The sequence below is a fragment of the Pieris napi genome, chromosome 21, assembly GCF_905475465.1.
Source record: "Pieris napi chromosome 21, ilPieNapi1.2, whole genome shotgun sequence".
Taxonomy (NCBI): Eukaryota; Metazoa; Arthropoda; class Insecta; order Lepidoptera; family Pieridae; genus Pieris; species Pieris napi.
The window spans coordinates 5,611,548-5,634,748 of record NC_062254.1 but is presented as its reverse complement, the minus strand read 5'-3'; the positions used below and the strand labels follow the sequence as shown (position 1 = coordinate 5,634,748).

General features: G+C 33.8%; 1 protein-coding gene and 2 long non-coding RNA genes across 18 annotated transcripts in view; 2 read left to right on the top strand and 1 right to left on the bottom strand.

Annotated features, from left to right (window-relative positions):
• LOC125060291 (protein lap4) overlaps positions 1–23,201 on the bottom strand; it is a 101,086-nt gene that overhangs the window by 43,911 nt on the left and 33,974 nt on the right. For 9 of the 16 annotated variants that reach the window (XM_047665122.1, XM_047665128.1, XM_047665129.1 and 6 more), the window contains exons 5-14: positions 22,828–23,120; positions 22,151–22,396; positions 21,455–21,624; positions 20,289–20,378; positions 19,496–19,602; positions 18,727–18,882; positions 12,579–12,731; positions 11,843–11,959; positions 10,624–10,779; positions 7,571–7,643 (exon numbers count right to left, since the gene is read on the bottom strand). In XM_047665122.1, coding sequence (XP_047521078.1) covers positions 7,571–7,643; positions 10,624–10,779; positions 11,843–11,959; positions 12,579–12,731; positions 18,727–18,882; positions 19,496–19,602; positions 20,289–20,378; positions 21,455–21,624; positions 22,151–22,396; positions 22,828–23,120 — 1,561 coding nt within the window. Of the gene's footprint in view, positions 1–3,699; positions 3,737–4,653; positions 5,617–7,570; positions 7,644–7,727; positions 7,873–10,623; positions 10,780–11,842; positions 11,960–12,578; positions 12,732–18,726; positions 18,883–19,495; positions 19,603–20,288; positions 20,379–21,454; positions 21,625–22,150; positions 22,397–22,827; positions 23,121–23,201 lie in introns of those variants that run through there. The other 7 variants (XM_047665123.1, XM_047665125.1, XM_047665124.1 and 4 more) reach the window with 7 other exon arrangements.
• On the top strand, positions 979–1,486 carry LOC125060293. Its single transcript, XR_007118822.1, has 2 exons — positions 979–1,203; positions 1,282–1,486. It is a non-coding gene; the product is annotated as an uncharacterized LOC125060293 (long non-coding RNA).
• LOC125060294 lies at positions 16,819–18,974 on the top strand. The gene is made up of 2 exons (XR_007118823.1): positions 16,819–17,374; positions 17,785–18,974. It is a non-coding gene; the product is annotated as an uncharacterized LOC125060294 (long non-coding RNA).

Below are 23,201 nucleotides of genomic sequence, written 5' to 3'. Positions count from 1 at the left end.
TTGGTATTTCAAAATATAATTGCAACATTATTCCTCATATCTCGTAACTTATAATAAATAATAATAAAGTCCGTTTATTTCTAATCTTTACAAATCTAAACAGTATACAGTTTAAATTTATTATGTACATTTTTATTCTGGGTTGGGTGTTAAATACCACCTCACGTTTTTGACGATACTAATTATCTAGGAGTGTCCGGGGGACCTTCATTGGAACACCTCCAAGTGAGTTTTGCTCCGGAAACGCGTCTTAATATTTTTATAAAAAATTTAAAGTTTTGTGTAATGTATTAAAATTTGTAAACAATCCGCCATTTTCTACTTTTCTATTGGTTATAAGTGATGTGACGTTCACTTAAAAAAATCGTGTTTTTAATTTATCGATTGTTAATAATCGTTTTATTTATTTATCGATTATTTCCTCATTTTTGAAATTTAAAGTTATAGAATAATCAACATTGAAATTAACCTAATTTCGTGTTGATAGATTATAGGGTTCCGAAATTTTTTGAAATTATCGATACCTACTCGTCTGTATTTTCTAATTAGTACTTGTATTTCATTGTTTGCAACTTTCTATATTATTTAATTTTTACTAGAATAAAGTGTTTACTTTAATATCCAAAAAGTACCCAAAACCGAATCAGAGCACCCCACTATCCACGTGGTCTTGTCTGTCTTACCCCTAGAGTGTATATAAATAATCGGAGGCGCGGAGGAAGATATATATTCATATACTAACTCTAACCTAACCAATCTAAATAATATTTGTTTTTGTGGACAGCTCCGGCGCTACGGGAAATGCAGCCCCTCCACCCTTGCGTACCAAAGCACAGGCATTATGAAAGCTGTAGCGGCTGAGGCTGGTCGCCGAAGGCGACCAGGACGCCGAGAAGCCGAGGCTTGAATAAACAATTACTATTTAGATCGGAGCTGTCCACAAAAAAAAATATTATTTAGATTGGTTAGGTTAGAGTTAGTATATGAATATTTGGTCGCCGAATTTTCAATTATTTTTAATATTAAAATCGAATACAAAAATCGATTTTCACTTTAAAAAAAATCGATTATTTTTCACATCCCTATTAATTTTATAAACTTAATCGGCCATTTTGAATGTGGTTTATGCTAGACTAGCGGTAATTAGTTTTACAGTGCAAAGTTTACTTTATAAATCCGTTTCTTTTTTATTTTCACGTGAAAGTGCGTTATTTTATTTGCATTTTTTGAAACTTGGCTTTACATACATAATCAACACTGATTTCTCGCGATCATTTTCAGATTTATAGTGATGTCGTCTACAAGTTTTACTCGTGAAAATGATTTTGAGAACGATGGGTCCGTTGTGAATCGTGACTTGAATAGTGAGGAAGTGATCACATTTTCCGGAGCAAAACTCACTTGGAGGTGTTCCAATGAAGGTCCTCCGAGACTCCTAAATAATTAGTATCGTCAAAAAAGTGCGATGGTATTCAAAACTGTTACCGTCCATCTTTTATACGCATCTTCCTAGACCCCATTTTTTAAACCACGATCTAAAAACTAACCAATAGCCACTTTTATAATAGCGCGAAAGTGCTTCGAAAACGACCGCGCCACTACATGCTATATTTCGTAATCCAAATGCCATGCGATCAAAGCACGTCATTACTTTCAGCAAAGTTCAATGATAGACCATTCGTTATGCTACAGGATATAACTCGGCAATTTCTGATTTTGAATATAGATAAAAATTATTATTGACGTCTCGCACTGAAGTTTGTTTTAAATTGTTAGTTGATTTATTTTATTTTATTTCTAACTGTATGCTGTTAAAAAGATTTATAGACCACAGAGCTCTGTAGCCTCAATCTTATAATATCATCACACAGGCTCGTCGGCTATGGGTGCGTTTTTATATACCATAGAGCACCATTATTTTTTTAATGTAACGGGACAGGAAGCTCAGCTGATGTTAAGTGATACCGCCGCCCATTACATTGCTTGCAAGTGTGTTGCGGTCTTTTAAGAATTGGTACGCTCTTTTCTTGAAGGACCCTAAGTCGAATTGGTTGGGAAATAGTTCAGTATGTAGCTGGTTCCGCGTGGTGGTGTTGCGCGGCAAAATATGCCTTCAAAACGCTCAGTTGTGGAACTACGGATGTCGACACTGTATCCACTCTTATGGGTACCTGTTCTTTTTCAAGTACATATTGTATCTATCCAGAACCATTCAAGTTCTACTACCCATCACTAGTTGTGTTCATTCATATTTCCGTTAATAAATCGTCTAGCCCAGACCACCATCAACACTGCTTTCTATCAGATAAGTCGTCGTAAGAGCAGTTGTTTTTTTAACGGAAGTATATTAAATTTATGTAATCCAAACAATCGATCTAGATAAGACTATAAACGGTAAATGTATTTTACATTTATTGCAAACTAGACTCACGACTTCCTCTGAGTTCTGATGAATGTTGAGCGCAATTTAATGGGGACTTGACGCATAGTTCACGATTGTATTAAGAAGGCAAAAACACTGGACGACTACATCATTTTAGCGCTATTAAACTGGATATTTGCTTTATTTGTACCGCTCGACTAAGTAAAAGTAATTACCTATATTAAACGTTGCGAAATTTGTTTTTGGAACTATTTTTGGACATACTTATGTAACTCAATCTTAAAACTACAGCTGAATAATATACAAAGTTTAGAAATGGGGCTTCTTATATATATAATATGTATATATATAATATAATATATATATATAATATATATATATATAGTCTAATATATATAGTCCGTTTACGACGACATCGTTTCGAGAAATATACCTGATATATTGACCAAAATCAAAGGTTCTGGCTGAATTTTATTGTATTAGGTACTTAATAACAACGTCATCGGCTGTTACGACTATCGGTTTTTACGACCAAATATGAGTAGTCCCTTCGATGTCGTTATAATAGATTAGGCACTGAGGCCTAGTAGCTTCAGTGTGCGACTCTCATCCCTGAGGTAGTAGGTTCGATTCCCGGCTGGGCACCAGTAGACTTCCTTTCTATTTCGCTCGAAAGGTAAGGGAAAACATCGTGAGGAAACCTTGCCGTAGACCTAAAAATTCGAAGACGTGTGTCAGGCACAGGAGGCTGATCACCTACTTGCCTATTGGATTGACTGAATAATCATAAAACAGATTTATTTATTTAACTGCGCCACTGATTTATTTATTCAAACAACCGTATGCTATCCTTTTTCAAGTTCAAAAACCCAAGTGGGCGTTTACAAAATAATGTGAACCGGTATTGACCTTCGAAAACCGGTAACTCTATGCACATTCCAAATTTGACATTATCGAGGACTATAAAAGAATAACGGTTTTTTATCAATGTTGTTTGTATGAGTCATAGACTAAAGAGTTTTTATTGATTTCACTATATTTTTTATTTGTTTACATTAGAAAAACAACCTCTTTTGGAAATCACAAAGAACAAGTTTTGCAATTAAAATAAATCAAAACGTATTCCTAATAAGGGCCAACGATTGATAACCTAGCACGTAAATGATAATAAACAAACGCACGTCTCACGAGGATAAATAACAATTGTGAGGTCGCAGAAAACTAGACCTTGTTCTTGGAGGATGTGAGTGGAAACAGTTGAACGTGCAATAGACCATGAAGTGTATATATACTTCAAATAAAGGAGACACTCTTACTTGCTTTGAACGTGAACTCCATCAAGGAACACATAATTCCGCGAACGGCTGACTTTGTCACCGCCATTGTAATTAATACTTGTATGTATCATATAGAAGCTCATGAAGTACTGAGCAGTTTTGCATCTGTTGTGGTTCATTAGAGCGCACCAGTGCTCCGGGGGCCCTTGTTTCTATTATTGTCCGTCCCTAGAGGGTTCACGATCGTCCCATATATGCAAAGCATGTTACAATCTCATTATATTACGTCATGTTAAATATATTTTTAAAAATAGAATATAGCTACCCCGTGCAACCTACATCGCTGTTTAAATTAATTCTAAATTTCCCTAGCTACATTCCATCGATTTGAACAAGACTAGCTGAGTTTCACCGAGCTGTGAATGCCATTCTCAACCAAGTCAAAGGCTATCGTCTATCTATCTATTCTTATGATTTTACAAATGGCATCTTTATACAAAATAAGATATAGTCAAGCTAAGGTCGATGACAAGATTAGTTTCTATTCAAAGCAGCTTTCTACGGCGAATTTCTCCTTAAAGTTCAAGATATCTTAAACGCTTTCGACCATTTATCCTTTTGGAATTTGTAGGCACAGCAAAACCTACAATCGCGTAGCTTGGCGTCTATCAAATATTCAAATTCAAAATCATTTATTCATTTACGTAATACAATGTACACTGTATGAACGTCAATAAAGAAATACATATTAAATACTTCTAATTCTACATTTACTGACAGTTCTCAAATAAACGGCGTAGAACGGACGAGAAGAACTGGCTACAAATCCCACCTTAAGTGATACATTTTAGACAATATATTACTTAAGGTGGGTTTGAACATAATAAATAGCCTTAAATGTATATATATCAGCTTAATCGCGAGCTTAAATATGAAAAAACTCCGAATGTTTTTCTGTTTTGTAGATAAGTTTAATGATAAAAGTTAACGTACCGTATCCATATACAATGGGTTGCAGTTCACTAATGCGAACCCGTCTTGGTACTCTTGACGGCAAGGTACTAAAATGACCTGGAACTGACGCATTATCTTGCGTATAATGTCCATGGCGTGGTAAAGTTCCATATATTTGATTGTATGGTGGATTCAATGCCGTCCGAGATAGTGTTATGTTACCACGGTCTCTCAACGACGTGTACTGTACACCGTTTCTATCAGGGGCGTATCTTGGTTGGTCAAATTGATCCAGAGCTTGAAGGCTTTGCGCAGGATATCCGTTCTGGTTAGGCTGGCGCCGATACTTATCTAGTATATCGAAAGCACGGTGGTGCGGCGCTGCGAAACGATCCGTTGCAAATATCTCACTAACCGGTAGCTCACTGCTATTACTCAAGTTGCTGCGATTACTTCTAACACTACTTCTAGTACTATTCCTACTCAACGAACCATCACCGCGAACACTTAATTTCACTTCTAAGCGTTTATCTTTCATCCTCCTGAACAAATTTCGGAACTTTCTAGAGAAGGTAGACAAAGATTTATAAGCCAGAAGAGATGACTACAATGTTCTTTATAATGACTAATGAATGTCGATGTATTAGTTAATGAACACAAGACAGAACACGCCGAACATTGTCCGGTTAATTGAGGTCAAAAGTTTATTTGTAACATCGCAACAAAGGTACTGTCAATACGAAGCCGACAATAAAGTTTGACAGGAGAAAATTCGTGATGGGGATTCGTGAGAATAAAACACGTCTTGAGAAATGCTAATGCAGAATAAACAAATCTAAAACATTAATCGCATCGTGCTGGGATCCTGCAGAAAGTTTTGCTTATAAAAACACTTTCACGACACAAATTATTATTTATTTCGTATTGTGATTTAAATTATTGAAAGAGCATAAAACACGACTCTCTTAGGTAATCATTTCTTGACCACTGTTCGTGCTTGCACCGTTTTATTGTTGACGTTGATAAGATAATATTAGTAATAGCATGTGTTGTGCAGCTCTTTACGAGTATTGCGTACATTGGTGTTGGAAAACTTAATTAAATTGTAATGCATTTGTAACGTACAACAATTTTATTATTTCTAATAGGCTCTGGTTAGCCTCCTGCCCGTTTGCCCTCAATTACATAAAAAAAAACAAAATGAGCATAAGACAACGAACTAGATAACCCCATAATAATTAAAATAATTAAACCTACGTTTATCTTTGAGACTTTTTTTAAATGGTAAGGTACGGGTTAGTGAATCGGTTGATAGACCAGAGTGAAGTTACGATGAATCACATGATAATATTTACATTACAACAACATACACTTGGCCTTCAGGTAATCGATGTTTCGAGCAAACTATTTACATAGCATTATATATTCTATTCATTTACACCTGTACCGCATTGACATGACAACTGACAAAAATTCAAAACACCACGAGGTTATACCGAATTTCTTTAAATAGTTTAAACTTACAATACCTAAACTATCTTTTTTATAGTACTAACTTTAAGTACTTCCTATCTCCAATATCAATGTTATTCGTAGATAAGAACAAATTGTTTCCACTATAAATCTTGTAGTCATCTCTTAAGGCTTTATTTTATAGTAATTGTGACTAATATTTCCGCTTTAAATATGTTATTAGGCTATGAATAAGTCATAAACAAAATTTTATTTCACTTCCCTAATCGCCATACACAAGTACGATTATATTAATATGTTAAACATTTAAACAGATATTGATTCACACACTTCACCAAAAACCGACCAATCGAAGTTTAAATGACGTCTTGAGAAATTGAGTTTAACACGCGACTTCCATTGTGTAAACGCGAATATGGTAGAGAGTTTTGTTATACACTGATTATACACAGCTATATCATAGATAATACGATAACGTACTGATAACGCGCCCTCAAACATTGCGAATGAAAAACATTGCTTCATTTAACACATTTTTACGCAAAAACCCTTCGTCACCTCTTTTTTGAGATTTCCATTGGTTCTTAGTACCTACTATAAATCTAGAATACTACTAACTTCAAATGTGGTTTCAAGGTTGTTAAGCGATATGTCCGTAATACACAAGTGTTTTGGTATTGTTATAATATTTACTATACTAGACTAGCGTCCCGTCCCGGCTTCACACGGGTGGATATTTATTTGTTCTATCATTAAAAGTTTTCGTAGCGCATGCGTAAATATATAATTTTATAGGCATTTTTTTTTAACTTTGGGTAACATTATTGTAGTTTTAGTAGGGTTTTTTATTTTTTCTTGCAATTAAAATAGCCTATATTAATCAGTGATAATGTAGCATTCAAATGGTGCAAGAATTTTTAAAATCGATCCAGTACTTTTTGAGCCAATTCGTTACAAACATACTTAAATACAAATCCTTCCTCTTTATAATATTAGTATAGATTTGTTTAATTAGTTGATCACTCATAACACAGTTTGTACATTTTCGGAGGTTTCGAATCAATTCTTTTTATTTTCAATAAATAGGTCACAGGGTTACGCCTTGACTACGGCAATAGCCAAATTTCAAATAAATATTACAAGACAATTTCACATTGCGCCATTACAACAAAAATAATATAAAATAACTGTAGTCTTGTAAAGTACTAGAAATAGGCATTAATTTATTCCCGTAACAAAGGAGATGTGGTCACGACCGCGTGAAGTGTCGCAAGCCGGGCCAGAAACAATTTATCTTGTAGCATCGTGCTCCGATGTCACCATACGCTTTCATATCTACGTTGAAATACACAATAAACACGATTTTACTTTGCTATTTGTTTTCAATGGGTACTTTTCCAATTGTTCTAATTGCCTTATTTCAACGGATAATATACCTAATTGTAGCCAAGTGTGTGAGGTATCATATCAAAAAACTACTTACCATCAGGAACATCATCGACCCCTTCTTCATCATCTGTTTTATGTTCTTCCGGCTGCTCTTTCTTCTTGATCGCCTGCAAAAACGCAGTTATTAACATCCAAAACAAAACGCAACATCGTGCTCGAATCTTAATTGAAATCTTGTATCTCAATCTCACCCGGGCCAACCATCCACCCGCTGCTTTCAAGCACCTCATTTTACCAAGTTCTGATTAAGTTGCATTGGAAAGTCGATCAATCGCGGAGAGAGCATTATTACGGGCGTCGTGCAAGACAGTTGCGAACATCACTGAGGTTTGATGATGTGCTTGAGGGCCCACGCACCAGCCCGTAACAACCGTATTCCAATTACCCACGCTAGTCACAGAAACGATTCCACCGGAAGATATATTGTTTATTTTGAACAAAGTGTATATGAAATTTAACGCGAATATAGAAACAAACACAAGTAATTGCGGTCGCGTCTCGCAAAATAATCTGTAGTGTTCATATGCGATCTCTCGACTATTGTTTTGTTCTAACAAGAGCATACATAGCTTTTACCCTTTCTTTAACGTTCGTGCGATAGTCATCACGAAAGGCGCTAGATTCGCATCTTAGGGAACCCACCAATGTTACAAATAATACAATTTTAAATTTCCTTTTTCTAATTAAATACCTAGTATATCTTTCCTATTACTGTTGGATATTTTCAGAAAAAGAAAGCCCAAAAATATTGAATATACAAAATAAATATGATTACGTCAGCATCTGCTTCGTGATATTACCATTACAGATTTTAATGGCATCTGATCATAAAATCGACACCTTAATATACCATTATGATTGGTAGAAAGTTTATTCTCTGAATAGACAAACTTTAATATCAACAACAATTGGACACACTGGGGCTATAATTTTTTATCTTTAATAACTCCATTATTATTTTTCAAACGATGGACTATAAATTTAAATTGCATAAGACACTCAAATTGCGCAACAATCAATATAATTTTGTAACTGAGGTTTTTGAAGTTAAAATTCTTTAGGCGCATGAGGGTAAATTTTTTACGGATGAAACGCAATAATAATAAACGAAGATGTCCAGAGTTTTTGTTGAAGAAAAGGGATGGAGCAATTGAGACCGATTGAGAGAGTGAGAAGGGCGAATTACCTTATAGAAATTATATTTTTAAAATTAAAATTTCGTAGAGATAATTTAATTAATAATTTATTGAAATCTCAAATGACGAATTGTAAATTGAAATGCCACGTGTTTTTATTATCGAAGAAATACTAATAATAAAAAAATAATTAATAAAAAAAAAAATTGTATTAATTTTCGACACCTTAAATATTTTAAGGACAATTAAATTCAATCTTCCTTTTTCCCTCCCTCTAAGTCTCGGAAATCTAAAGTTTTAGATTTGTATAAATATGAATAAGACTTAAAAAAACAGTTGCCAAAGAAGTTTCACTTCTGACATGTGTACTTTGTACGCACGGACTTTTTTTAATAGAATAGGTGGATGGTTATATAAGTGGGTGCCTTTGAAGTCGGAGTATGCTCTTTCTATAAACAGTTGAAGGTCGTATCCCCAGGAAAGACCGGGAGTTGATTCCACAGTTAGCTAGTTGCAGGAGATAAATCTAAGTCCGTGGACTTCTTATAGGCACTTCTCCTTACTTATTAATACACATTTAATCAACAACTCACTACATTAAAACCACGCAAATAAACAAAATAGTGCAGTGCAATGTTTGTGTCATATTAGACATGACCTATCTCACACGAACACGTATTCCAAAAATTGCATTAAACATATTGAATTACATAAGATCAGGTTCTAAACGCATTCGAATGAGAAAGACAATGACTAGTGTTACTATATCGTATTTTTGGTTATGATTGATCGTCCAAGGCTATTTGGAGGGAAGTATAATAAAATGGTGAATAATAAAAGAAAAGAAGCTCTAATAAACAAGTTTTAAAAAAATGCGGATTGCTAAGAGGTCGATTAATAGTAGAATTTGGACTAACCTTATTGTCAAATGTTGCAAGTCAAATTTTTGAAGTTATACTTCTTATGGCGCTTAAGGGAAAAATGATGAGAGTAAATTAAATACGCGCGCACACCGTCGCAAAAACCCGACACCCTGAAGTTAGCTATAGTCAACATTTTAGATTTCTAGACGTAGAATAAAATTTTTGAAAAGATTTTTATCTTATTACGCCAAAGAAGTATAACTCTTAACGCGTGTACATAAGTATACATACTTTTTTTTTTTTAAATGATAACTGGTCACAGTCATGGCTTTCATTCAGTTTACAAGCCACGCTTATGTTTCTTTTAAATGCAGTAAAAATATTAGTTACCTCACAATTGACGGGATAAGTGATTTTTGTATTCCAATTACGAGATATCTTACATAGATATATACAGGGTGGTCAAAAAGTCGTGGATCAAACGCAAATAGGGGATAGATGAGGTCATCAGCTGCAAAAAATTGTTCTACGGTAGGTCTCTAAGCTCAACCCCTGCAGAGTTATAATTTGTTTTGCGATTTTATAAGAAAATTGACTTTTTTTACTAATTCTTATTAAAATTCGAAAATATCTACTTCCTGTAGCTTTCTCATTTCATAATATCCATAAACAAAAAGTTATGATTTAAAAAAAAAAAATATAGTTTTACTTAATATTATCTTCAATACACTCAATAAACAACTTTATATAGTATGTCTAACGCAAGAACTCATCAGAAAAAGATACAGAATGTAGTTTTTTTTAGAATTTTAATAAGAATTAGTAAAAAAGTCAATTTTCTTACAAAACGCAAAATAAATTATAACTCTGCAGGGGTTGAGCTTAGAGACCTCCCGTAGAACAACTTTTTGCAGCTGATGACCTCATCTATCCCCTATTTGCGTTTGATCCACGACTTTTTGGCCACCCTGTATAGAGATCTAGTATCTATAGCAAACTGGAGATCAGTAGCTCGTTACTTTATGGGTTATACATAAGTTCTTAGATACAAAAAATACGAGCGGCTATCTACATGCAAGCTGGGAGACCTGCGCAATAAGTTCCCTCGCTCTTCCAGCGTCCACTTGACTGATGCGTTTGTTCTTCAAGTGGTGGGGGGTGTCCCGCCGATGCAACCGACCCCCCACCGGTCCGGTGGGACCCCGGTCTGTTACCCCTCGCCAGGCTACACGTCTGCCTGCCCGCTAAACCAATACCCGGGTTAATAAGCAGTTTATTTCCTAACATACTGTTTAAAGTGCCCATTCTACTTAATATAATGTTAAATATAGTGCCAACCACGACCCATCCAATACTTTTAATGTTAGGGTTAAATTAAAACCCTACTTAACTGTAATGAAACATTGTCAAACTTACGATCACTAATCTAGATTAAACTTCGAAATTTAAAAGTCTCACGGCATTCAACAAAACACTTTTTCGTTTCAAATTCATGTTCAATTATTATCTTCAAAATCTCGACAGAGATTTGATATTTTTCATAGTCATATTATATATGTATAAGGTACACGACTTTTAACTTACACTCAATAAGGCGTCAGAAAAGGTCGTGGATGGCACATTTTAAACGATAAAGGTATTTCAAAAACATTAAGCAATTAGTTTAAATTACAGTCTAACATTTCAAAAGGAAAACATATTTTCCCGTAATTGCAAGATGACGAAGAAAATACCTAATTATAAGTTATCATTTAGAAAGTAAATCTAACCTCAATTGATGTTAATAAGTATCACCTGAACTTTCCCAAGTGGTTAGTCAATATTATGTTAGTTTTACTTCTATGATCCTGGGATCTTTTTACCATTTTTGACTTATTTTATATCGACGTTTGACCTATATGCCTTACTTATATACTTCAAATTGAATTAGTCTTTACAATAGAACTGTCAAACCTAGTAGATATTATCGTAAAATTGACTCATAAATATTAAAATCAACAACAATCAAAGAGGTTGCAATGAAAAACTTTGGAGATGCTTAGGGTCATAAGAGTGATGATGGTCAGTCAAGACGAAGTTTTTTTAAACATATTTTAATTAAATAATTATTTGTTGAAACCGGGTTAGTATTTATATATTTACTTATGTCGTTTATTTGAAAAAAAATCAATATTCAAGTCATTCAAAAGTAAGGCATACATTTCTTTTAAACTTATGGTAAGAGACCCTATAATGTTAATATCGTAAAAACGGATAGACAAGCATCTATGATATATAATAAAAAATGATTAATTAATAAAGAAATACCTCTAGTTCATCAGATTCGTCATTGTCGTAATTTTCACCGTCGGTTGATTCCTTGTCATGCGTCTGTGTGTCGCTATCTTCGTCTTGTGTCTCCTGCGCAGGCTGTACTGGTGGCGGCTACAAATAATCATCAGTATAACGTTCAAAAGAACCTTCAATATTACGAATAGAAAAAAATATTTGGATTGGCGAGGTTTTGCCTACTTTCTGCGCCTTTTCGATAATTATAAGACAAGAAGATGAAAAACCTTCAGCCAACCTTCAGAAAGAAAAAAGATTCTTCCCAAGATTGGTACTCGAAGCCATTGAAATAAAAAAATCACCCCAATTTCAATAGAGAAGACGGCCTAGAAATTGTCAAACACCTGGGATCCAATAATATCCAAATTAAAATCTCAAGATAAACAATCCGCAAAAATAGACGACACCGTGAGCCATTTCTGCCAAAACCCTCCATCTTTTAGTCGATACCAACTCCGGGGAAACAAATACAGATAATACAACTTTTTCTACAGCTGTGATACTTTTTGACATTCAACACCTTTTGTCTTCTGTAGTCACCGTGACCACGCACGCTGTAAAGCACGCGAAAAGTCGGTTAAATTAAAAATTATGAAAAATAATTGTAAATACATAACTTCAATCCGGTAAAAAATTGTTTTATTATCAAACCTGCAGCTATTCCTACTTCTCCAGCCTTCACCTTACTCAGAGGCAATCAATAAAAAATACATACCTCGATAATTTCCTTGGCTTGAACTGGTTCTGGTGAGATAATCCCATTGGTCGTTGGTGCTTCATTCTGCTGCTCCGGCGTCCTCGTGAACAGTTTAACTGCTTTCGCCTTAAGGTCTCTTGGGTGAGGTGTATTTTGTCGGACGAACGGCGTCTATAAAGAAATAGAAACATGAAATTCAATGCTATCAAAGTTTATGAAAAAAGGGTATACTGCTATAAAAATCGAAATATTTAAAATTTAAAAAATGTCACAAGAATTATTTAAAGGTAATACCAAAGCGAATACCGACAGGGTGACATATATGTATATGCGAATCGGAGATACATTCGCAATGAAATTAACATAATACCAGAGTTGGTTTTAATATAAATACGATATTATGAGCAGAATAACCTTTGTAACACATGCACATGCTATAATTAAAATTGAAAACCTACAAACTCGAATTAAACAATGGAATCAGGACAAAATAAGTCTACTAAGCAAAAATGTATGATTTAAAGCTTAGGGCGTCCATAAATTACGTGAGGTGTTTTTTTAAATTTTCTGTACCTCCCTCCCTCCCAGGTGAGATGTCGTGAGATTTTATTCAACCCCCTCCCCCAACCCCAATCTCACGTGAGATTTTTCAAAATGTGGGTTTCTTACGTAAATGCGTTGGATTGTTATTGTAAAAAGAAAAAAAAAAACGACTAAAACAAAATAAGTGAAATGTTGAGCGTTTAGGTAGGTATGGAGTTAGCGGGAAGTTGCAGAGATGGCCTTTAGGGTCAACCGTTTTCCTAATATTTTTTTTCAATCAGAAAAAAAAATTGCGTGATATTTGCCGAGACCCCCCCTCTCTCCAACGTAAGATTAAATGAGATTTGACTCGACCCCCTCCCCCCCTTAAACACCTCACGTAATTTATGGACGCCTCCTTATTGGTATTTTATATTTCATCAAAATAGTAATTCACGAGAAGCTAAACTAAATAACTTTGCGACAGGCGTGACCCATAATAAAATATTTATCAAGTCTTTACACTAATAAACAAGAAATTAGTCCTAAACAATTATATAGCAAATTAACGCTTAATCATACTAATACAACTAGCGTTAACGGATCACGTCTACCATTAAATACATTTGACTCGCTCCCCTGATACCCGTGATTATAGTACGGGAGGTAGCAACGTTTGAAAAAAAAGAATTTTAGGTCAGCTGATTTTGTGATATGTCTTCCTTCTTGCACTTCCGGTTAGAGTCTGGGCAATCTGGCTGGCGGTAGTGGTTGCGTTCATTAGTGCGCATCCTATCTGTCCAGGTAAAAATCCTGGATTTCAAAAGCATTTTAAGAAGCGTAATTTTTAATTTTTCGTTTTTAAATACGTCTACCTGACATACTTTTTTTATTGCCAGACATTTTTCACGTTGCTAACTATGTGCCAGACGCGATTTTAAGTTTTATTTTTATAAAAATTTCAAAGCATTTTAGAATGTCTGTAATTTTAATATTATGTTATTTAAATATAAGAAAAACTGAAAATGAATTTGCCAGACATTAATTCGGTTGTTAAGTCTTGAATTAAAATGATAAAGTTTTGCAGTATGATGAAGCATTGCATTTTAAGAAGCGTAATTTTTGGTTTTCCTTTTTAAATACGTCTACCTGACATACTTTTTTTATTGCCAGACATTTTTCACGTTGCTAACTATGTGCCAGACGCGATTTTAAGTTTTATTTTTATGAAAATTTCAAAGCATTTTAGAATGTCTGTAATTTTAATATTATGTTATTTAAATTTAAGGAAAACTGAAAATGAATTTGCCAGACATTAATTCGGTTGTTAAGTCTTGAATTAAAATGATAAAGTTTTGCAGTATGATGAAGCATTGCATTTTAAGAAGCGTAATTTTTGATTTTTCCTTTTTAAATACGTCTACCTGACATACTTTTTTTATTGCCAGACATTTTTCACGTTGCTAACTATGTGCCAGACGCGATTTTAAGTTTTATTTTTATAAAAATTTCAAAGCATTTTAGAATGTCTGTAATTTTAATATTATGTTATTTAAATATAAGGAAAACTGAAAATGAATTTGCCAGACATTAATTCGGTTGTTAAGTCTTGAATTAAAATGATAAAGTTTTGCAGTATGATGAAGCATTGCATTTTAAGAAGCGTAATTTTTGATTTTTCCTTTTTAAATACGTCTACCTGACATATTTTTTTTATTGCCAGACATTTTTCACGTTGTTAACTATGTGCCAGACGCGATTTTAAGTTATTTTTTAAAAAAAATTCAAAGCATTTTAGAATGTCTGTAATTTTAATATTATGTTATTTAAATATAATAAAAACTGAAAATGAATTTGCAAGACATTAATTCGATTGCTAAGCCTTGAATTAAAATGAAAAAGTATTGCAGTATAATGCTTGTAGTACGAGCATAAAAAGGAATATAAAATTAGATTAAAATTAATAATCAACACTTTATTTAAATTGTCCTAATTACTAAATGTAAGTTATAAATAATTCATGCAACGTGAAAAATGTCTGGCAATAAAAAAAGTATGTCAGGTAGACGTATTTAAAAAGGAAAAATCAAAAATTACGCTTCTTAAAATGCAATGCTTCATCATACTGCAATACTTTATCATTTTAATTCAAGACTTAACAATCGAATTAATGTCTGGCAAATTCATTTTCAGTTTTTATTATATTTAAATAACATAATATTAAAATTACAGACATTCTAAAATGCTTTGAAATTTTTATAAAAATAAAACTTAAAATCGCGTCTGGCACATAGTTAACAACGTGAAAAATGTCTGGCAATAAAAAAAGTATGTCAGGTAGACGTATTTAAAAACGAAAAATTAAAAATTACGCTTCTTAAAATGCTTTTAAAATCCAGGATTATTACCTGGACAGATAGGATGCGCACTAATGAACGCAACCGCTACCGCCAGCCAGATTGCCCAGACTCTAACCGGAAGTGCAAGAAGGAAGACATATTATCACAAAATCAGCTGACCTGAAATTCTTTCTCGAAAACGTTGCTACCTCCCGTACTATTAAGTGCCTAATTTGATATACTCTAATCGATCCTATCAAAGTGAAGTATAAATACATATTAATTTAAATATGTAACTTAATAAATCAAAAGTTACATATAAATACCGATTAGCTAAATAATGTTTTGTACCTTTTATTTAATTTCAAAGAGATAAGGACAAAAAATAATATTGATCGTTTATCGTTTATAAGTAAGGATTTATCAAGTTACTAACTATTCACCTGAATAACCATATGTTCATTGTGCAATTAAGGTTACCAATTCTGTATACCTTATTGTAATAATAAACGATGATAATTAACAATAATAATCGCATTTTATAATCGTATTCGTTACAAATTGTGATGAAACCGAACAGATGTTTACGAAGTTACCACCTTCTGTTTGCATAATTATGATAACTCGATTGACGTAAAAATGGCTGATAGACGTAGCATGGATGCTTTCGAAATGTATTACTGGCGACATATCCTACATATTTCCTAGACAGCCCATAAGGACCAAAGGTCAATTCAAACTACAAGTTACTAAGGGCCTTTAAAACATTTGTCCCCAGGTGTTGCAATATATTGGCCTCATTACCCGGAAATCTCATGAAATTGGATAACTTATAATAACAAAAAAATGGAAGGAAAGAGAACATGGGGACGCTGCGCAAAATGATGTATCGACAAGGTATCACAATACCGAAGCACTAAGGTCTCTGACGCCATTCACATAGCTGGATATCGTCAGAGATGGAAGCAGCAGTGGAGTAATCTGCCACTACGGGGTCGGGAGCATCACGATTCTCAGCAGTTCAGAGGAGGTTATCTCAATATTTAGCTCTATAGGATAACGGATACTTTTAACCGGCTTCAAAAAGCAGTACGGAAATGTTATGTAGTTAGTATACAATATTAATAATGTTAATTGCAAAGTCGTAGTAACGACAAGTTTAAAGGATAAATCTACAACTCAAAGCTGTGATGACAACAATTCTAGCGATTGAAATAAAATGTATTTACCCAAATTAACCAGGTTTACAGTAAAACAATTAAAGGGTTAATAATAAGGATCCAATCTTTCTAATAAACGTGGTAATATAAAAATCTGGAAAACCAAGAATTCTTCTCAAGGAATTCAGTAACCAAATGTAACAGTTCTCCAAAAGGCACCTTATGGTCAGGATATCATGACCTTTGTGACCATTATAATTGTCGTTTAGCCTATTAAGAACACGCGTGAAACACAGGATATGATATCACACGACAGTTCACCTCGACGCTGTTTGGACGTCTTGGAGCTAAGTGCAGTGCAAATAGTGATAAAGAGCTTTAGATAATTATACTTGGAAAATGTTGATTTTTAGAGCAGTTGCCAGTTATATAAGAAGTAGTTTGTTTCGTCAAATTCGTAAATGGTTTTATATTGAACTGTATATAATGTGTTTTTTACGGAACAATTATAATGCAGCACTGGTAATTTTATATTTACAGGTGCAATGGAAATGGCGAGGGCATATTGCGAGGTGTGAAAAGATGAACCACCGAAGCCCGATGGAGGGGACCCCCAGGAAAAAGAAACGTGGCAAGACCACAAAAGCGATGGGCTGACGATATCATACAGGTTTCTGGGGAGAAATAGATGGAGGAAACAAAGAGCTAATCCAAATAGAAAGTTCAGGAGGAGGCCTTTACCCAAAAGTGGTCCTTTAGTGGTTTACCCAAAACTGCAAAACAAGAAGTAATGGTAACTAAGTGTATAGTAAAACAACTAACACCCATCTGATTTGTTATTTTTATAAGTATGTAATTAAAGTGGTTAGTTTATTATTGAATATATTACTATATTACTAGAATTTGGATAAAAACGTTGGGTTTCAGAAAAAATATTTTCCAGTTACAGTAGCATAAGTTGACTATGAAACTTCTCTGAAAAGTTGTACGGTGGAAAATGTTTATAGTCTGTAACCATCAGGGACGCAGTAAGATTTTTCATAAAAATATATAAATACTTTCTGACATCAGCCTTGACGAAATTATCACTCTTAAAGTGAAATTTATGACGATGTTTGAAGAAAACCTCAAAGTATCGGTCATTATTAGAAATTTCGCTTTAAACTAACAAATTGCACATTAACGAACAATTTATTGTCTCAGGTACATTGAAGAGACAAAATCGTAAAACTCAGATAAGGGATCCCATACTTATAAACAATATATAACTTAATTTGCCGCTACTCAAAGTCTTATAGATTAAATAAAACCTTCACAAATTGAACTAGATGAGTGGCGATTATAAGTAAAGTCTAGTACATAACAAAATCGCATGACAAAAATCTAGAAAGGCATGCTTAAAACCTATATCTAAATCTACAATGTAAAGCGGTATGATCGTTTTGTTACAAGTTACGCAATTGTTTATCTAACCATAAAATCTACGTTGCGATCTCAAAATCTAGTTCTGGTAACTAAATGCGTGGAGGCGGCGCATACAGGTAGAGTGCATTCACAAAATTGTTTATTTTCTCAATGTATTATACCTTTCGTAGGTATTTATTAAGTATCTTCATCCTTCATACAGATGTTATAGGAAACGGACAATTATACTGAACTAACCGATGCTCGAACATTGATCATAATTCAACCGAAATCTAAAATAGCCATTGCTGCCAGTATAGTTCTATAGAAAGCTGGTTTGACAGCCGTTTTACAGTAAAATTTATTTTGGTATTGGTAGCTTTTACGACTACTAAATTTAATATAATTGTTAGAATAGAAATTGAAGATTACGCTCCTATTCATAAATGTCAAGCCTTAACGAATTTATGAATGTTTTGTTCCGTTTACGTGTTTAAAATTAACACTAGAGTGAGAAGGACAAAACATTAGATATATATTTGTGACTTCCCAATTGGTATATCCGTCGTGAATTTTTATATTAATATGAAGTAGCGTATTTTGTGAGTGCACTCGGATAAGTGTATAATAGACGCCGCAAATGTTGAGCGCTGTGGTATAATAGTGTACGCTCCAACTATTCAGTTTTCATTTGTCTATAAGAAATAATTTTCAGCGCTCAAAATCCGCGGCTAACTCTACCTCAGCGAGGTTTGTTATCGAGGAGAGCCTTTGTAGTGAGCTCCTTCGTTGTGTCGTGACTAGCTTGCGTACTACATTTAAAGGCCGCCTTAGGCCTAGCATCTGTGTGCCGAAGAAAGAATCGGACGCTTCCTCGCTGTCTTCTTGAATGGAAACCTTGAAATCAAATACTCGAGTGTCGCCGTGTACGTTTAACGTATACGTACTGGTGCGTACTTTTGTGCAAACTAAATAAATGGTGTGTTTTTTGTTGTTTTTTTCCTAATATACATTCCTCTTTCTTTACTATAATACCTTGATGGTTGTTATGAAGTTCATATATAAAAAAATAGATTAAGTAAAATGATATAACATACACATCAATTATAGATATTTGTTACAAGCCACATTGGTTTTAATTAATTTCATAGCTTAATATTTAACTATAAATAATTAGTTTTATTTTTCATTTGACAAATATAAAAACAAATGTAAAATCACAAGGTTTCCTCAACTAGGTTATAAACAAAACATGCAGTTAAAATAAAACATACAATAACATTTGGCATTTTATTAAAACATATTTAACATATAATAAAATCTAAAACTATGCGCTATACACGTAATATTTGGTATATTATTCCAACGCTACAACAATAGAACTGAGAGCTAAGTATGCTCTCGGTCTAGAGAATACATTTCCGATCCAACTCCTAACATTCCTATATCGATTTCTGATTCCAAAACTATTATATGTATGATTGAACGCGTTAAAACAACAGATGCTCACCTCTTTCGCTTCTGACACATCTTCGGTGAATTTCACAGATATTGTACGCGATGCTTCCTTTTCTTCCCAATCGTCGTCGGAGTCGCGGTCACGTGAAAACGTTGATTCTGTTCATATAAGTAGTGTAAACATAAAAAAAATCCAATCGGATGGTGAAATATTAAGTTTTGCATTTATGATGAATGATTGGCATGTCTATAACCATTCTACCCTTGTGATTTCTTTCCCATACAATCACAGCTTTGCATAAAAAGCATACACAATAACAAAACACAAAACAACATGAATGTTTATTTAAATAACTAAAAAGTACGCACGTATACGTGTACGCAAGTTTACGTATACACACGTGTTGTGATAACCAACAACTAATATAAGTATAAAATTATCGTGTATTCAAGCAGCTAGTGAGATCAAGTGAAAAAAAACCATCAGCCTGGCAAACAGTTAAGCTATACCACAAATACTTCGATAGTAATAATCTCAGGGGTAAAGTAAAACGCAAAACGTAACTATAACGTATTTCAAAGACAGATAGTCTCGCGTTTATGTGATTGGACTAGATTCTGTAGACCAATCACAATCAAGCTATAATTGCCATCGTGTTACATTGACATACTAGGACAAAGTAAAACTATCCCAGACTTTGACAATTATTCAAAAACCATGTTTCTAGAGAATTTGAGTGTCAATTATCAGTGTTAAATACTTTGCTATAAGACGTGTTTATAATTGGCGACCTCTTAGAAAATATCTGTGCTTCTATAGGTATTGCCAGGCTGTTAAAACTCACCTCTTATCCTATCAAGCTCTTGCGACTGTGAATTAAATCTGTGTTCCCTGAACCACGTGCCACTGCCGACCTCTGATGTGTGTTCCAACTCTATGTGTCGAATGTGTCGTTAATATTTACACGGCAAACAAAACATAACCACAGTGTCCATACACAAGAGTCAACTTTCTTTCTTATGAAGTAGTTTCTATGTAACTGACTTAAACTTGAGACTAAAATGGTCTGCATACCATGGTATTGACTAAATTAGACCAGGACTCTAAGAAGGTTGGATGTAAATTAATTCTTCGTAATTATCAAGAAAATATGATGAATTTTTATATGAAAATCTAATTTAAGGCGATTCTTTAAATGCTAGAATTTGGATTGTATATAGACACTGACGTACGCACAAAAAGGGAAAGCACAATAAGCAAAAATTATGAAAAGAAATTTCCGTTTACATTCATTGTAACGTGTATTAAACAGTAGAAATAAATTCGTGATAAAACTAGAAAATGCAGTTGGAAAAAAACTGATACTCGCCCTTGTCATATGTCTATAAGAACTTTTCAACTACAAATACTACTACTAATCAAATACAAATATCCGTAAAACTGGTATATAAGAAGGGCGTCAGTCATGTTCAACATTACAAATAAGCAACAAAAGCATTGTATAGCAATTATCATGAAATACTAAAACAAATATTTAGATTAAAAAATCATGATAATTGTCAAAGCGAAGCAGCGATATAGAAGCCACTTTTCAGATATCGTAAATTTATCAACAGATGGCGCTAAATCAAAAAGCTTTAGACTAAACAGCAATGTCCGTAGTAGAAACAACTGCTTTGGCGTTTTGTATTACCTAATCACTTTAAAACACCTCTTTAAATACGAATCATTTAGGATGCTAATATTTACCACATTCTAAACTTTTAACTTAAACACATTTGAATTCAAAAAAAAATAGTTTTTAATACATTTTTGTTTTGAATTATATGTACATTTCTCTTTTGGATGTTATGTTCATCAATTTCTGATATACAAATAAGAGAGAATAGAATGATGCGAGGCGATTTAATAATACATTTTTTAACTTCCATAGTACAAATTTTAATATAGAGCCATCTGTCGGTGGAATATTGAAACGGCTCATTCCCAGAAGTCTTGCAAATAAAATACCTGGTTGTTGTGTGTAACTCAGCTGAGGTAATAGGAAGCACGTGAGGACATTCTCGCCAGTTGTTTCGTCTCTGTCTGTTTGGAAGGTTAGCAATGGCTGCGCTTGATTCTCAGACAGCCAAACTGCTTTTAACTCTAAATTGACCAGGGTATATGGAAGATATTGTAATCTGAAATAATGGTAAATCATTAAAATTTGATTATGATTTTCTGATCGGTGATAACATTTATTAAATTGTCCATTATTAAGTTAATGTATCAATGTAGTCTACCTTAAACACACATAATGTCTTTTGAAAATTCAAACTATTTGTGTCATGCGTTTACTAACGGTTTACTAAAGCTAAGGTAAAAATAAAATAAATCAATGGCGCTACAACTTTAAGTCTGGGCCTCAGATTTTTGAATCTGTTTCATGATCATTTTTCAATCTAATAGGCAAATAGGTGATCAGCCTCCTGTAGTTGACACTTTCGACTTTTTGTGTCTAAGATATGTCGGTTTCCTCACGATGTTTTCCTTCACCGTTCGAGCGAATGGTAAATGCGCACATAGAAAGGAAGTCCATTGGTGCACAGCCGGGGATCGTACTTACGACCTCAGGGACGAGAGTCGCACGCTGAAGCCACTAGGCCAACACTGCCCTCGTGCGTTTATTTATTATTTTTGTTAGTAAGGAATATAAAAAACACTCACCGATTACCGCTAACATCTAAAACATGGAGGGATTTACAGTTTCCTATCTCGTTTGGCAGCTTGGTTAGTTTATTATCTCGCAGACTTAGTACACCCAACAATGTCATATTGCCTATCTCAGCTGGTATTTCACCCAAGGAGTTCCTATCGACATTAAGTACCGTCAGCTCGTTCAGATTTCCTATAGATCTCGGCATTTCCGTCAGAAAATTTTCCGTTAGAATAAGCTCTTGCAGGTTTGTACATCTGAAAAGAAAACCATTTTTAACAGCCTACATGGCTTAAGTTATTGATTGATCTTATTCTTGGAATCGATACTTTGTGTAAGAAGTACATCCGGATAATTAATAAAATATCTCTGGATTCTTTAAAGTACGAGAATGTATCGTCGGAAAAGTAAGCTCTTTGAAATAGGGAAAAACATTGTATATGCAATAATTAGAGAATCCTCAACAAAAACCTCTCTCGAAGTGCTAAGGATTGGCCTGTACTGTACGTTAAAACTGCATTCTATTTTGCAATTCTAAGTATTGTCTATGCATTTATATACAAGCAATAAGTCCCGTCATCTATAATCTGGCACAATATTTTTTATAGCGTGCATTAACAATTCTTTGAAACAATAAACATAGCACGATTAATGAATTTTAATCCTAGCATATAAAATTTATACACACCTTCCCACATTTTCATTTAATGTATGTAATCTATTTTGGTCCAGTTTTAATATTGTTAACTTCCCGACACTTCCAATACCGTTTGGTATAGTCTCTAGCATGTTCTGCGATAAATGCAGATCAGTTAACGAACACAATCCGCCGATCTCTTCTGGTATCTTTTCGAGTTTATTCTCGCTAACATCGAGGCATATTAAAGCTTTCAAATTTCCTATTTCTGAGGGTAAATACTGTAGCTTGTTGTGATCGAGCCATAACTCTTGTAGTGCAGGCAATTCCCCAATAAATCCGGGCTGGAAAGAATAATTTTTAATCAATATTTTTGTAAGACAAAAAAATAATCAAAATCTGTATTCTAATACTATTTTTAAAAC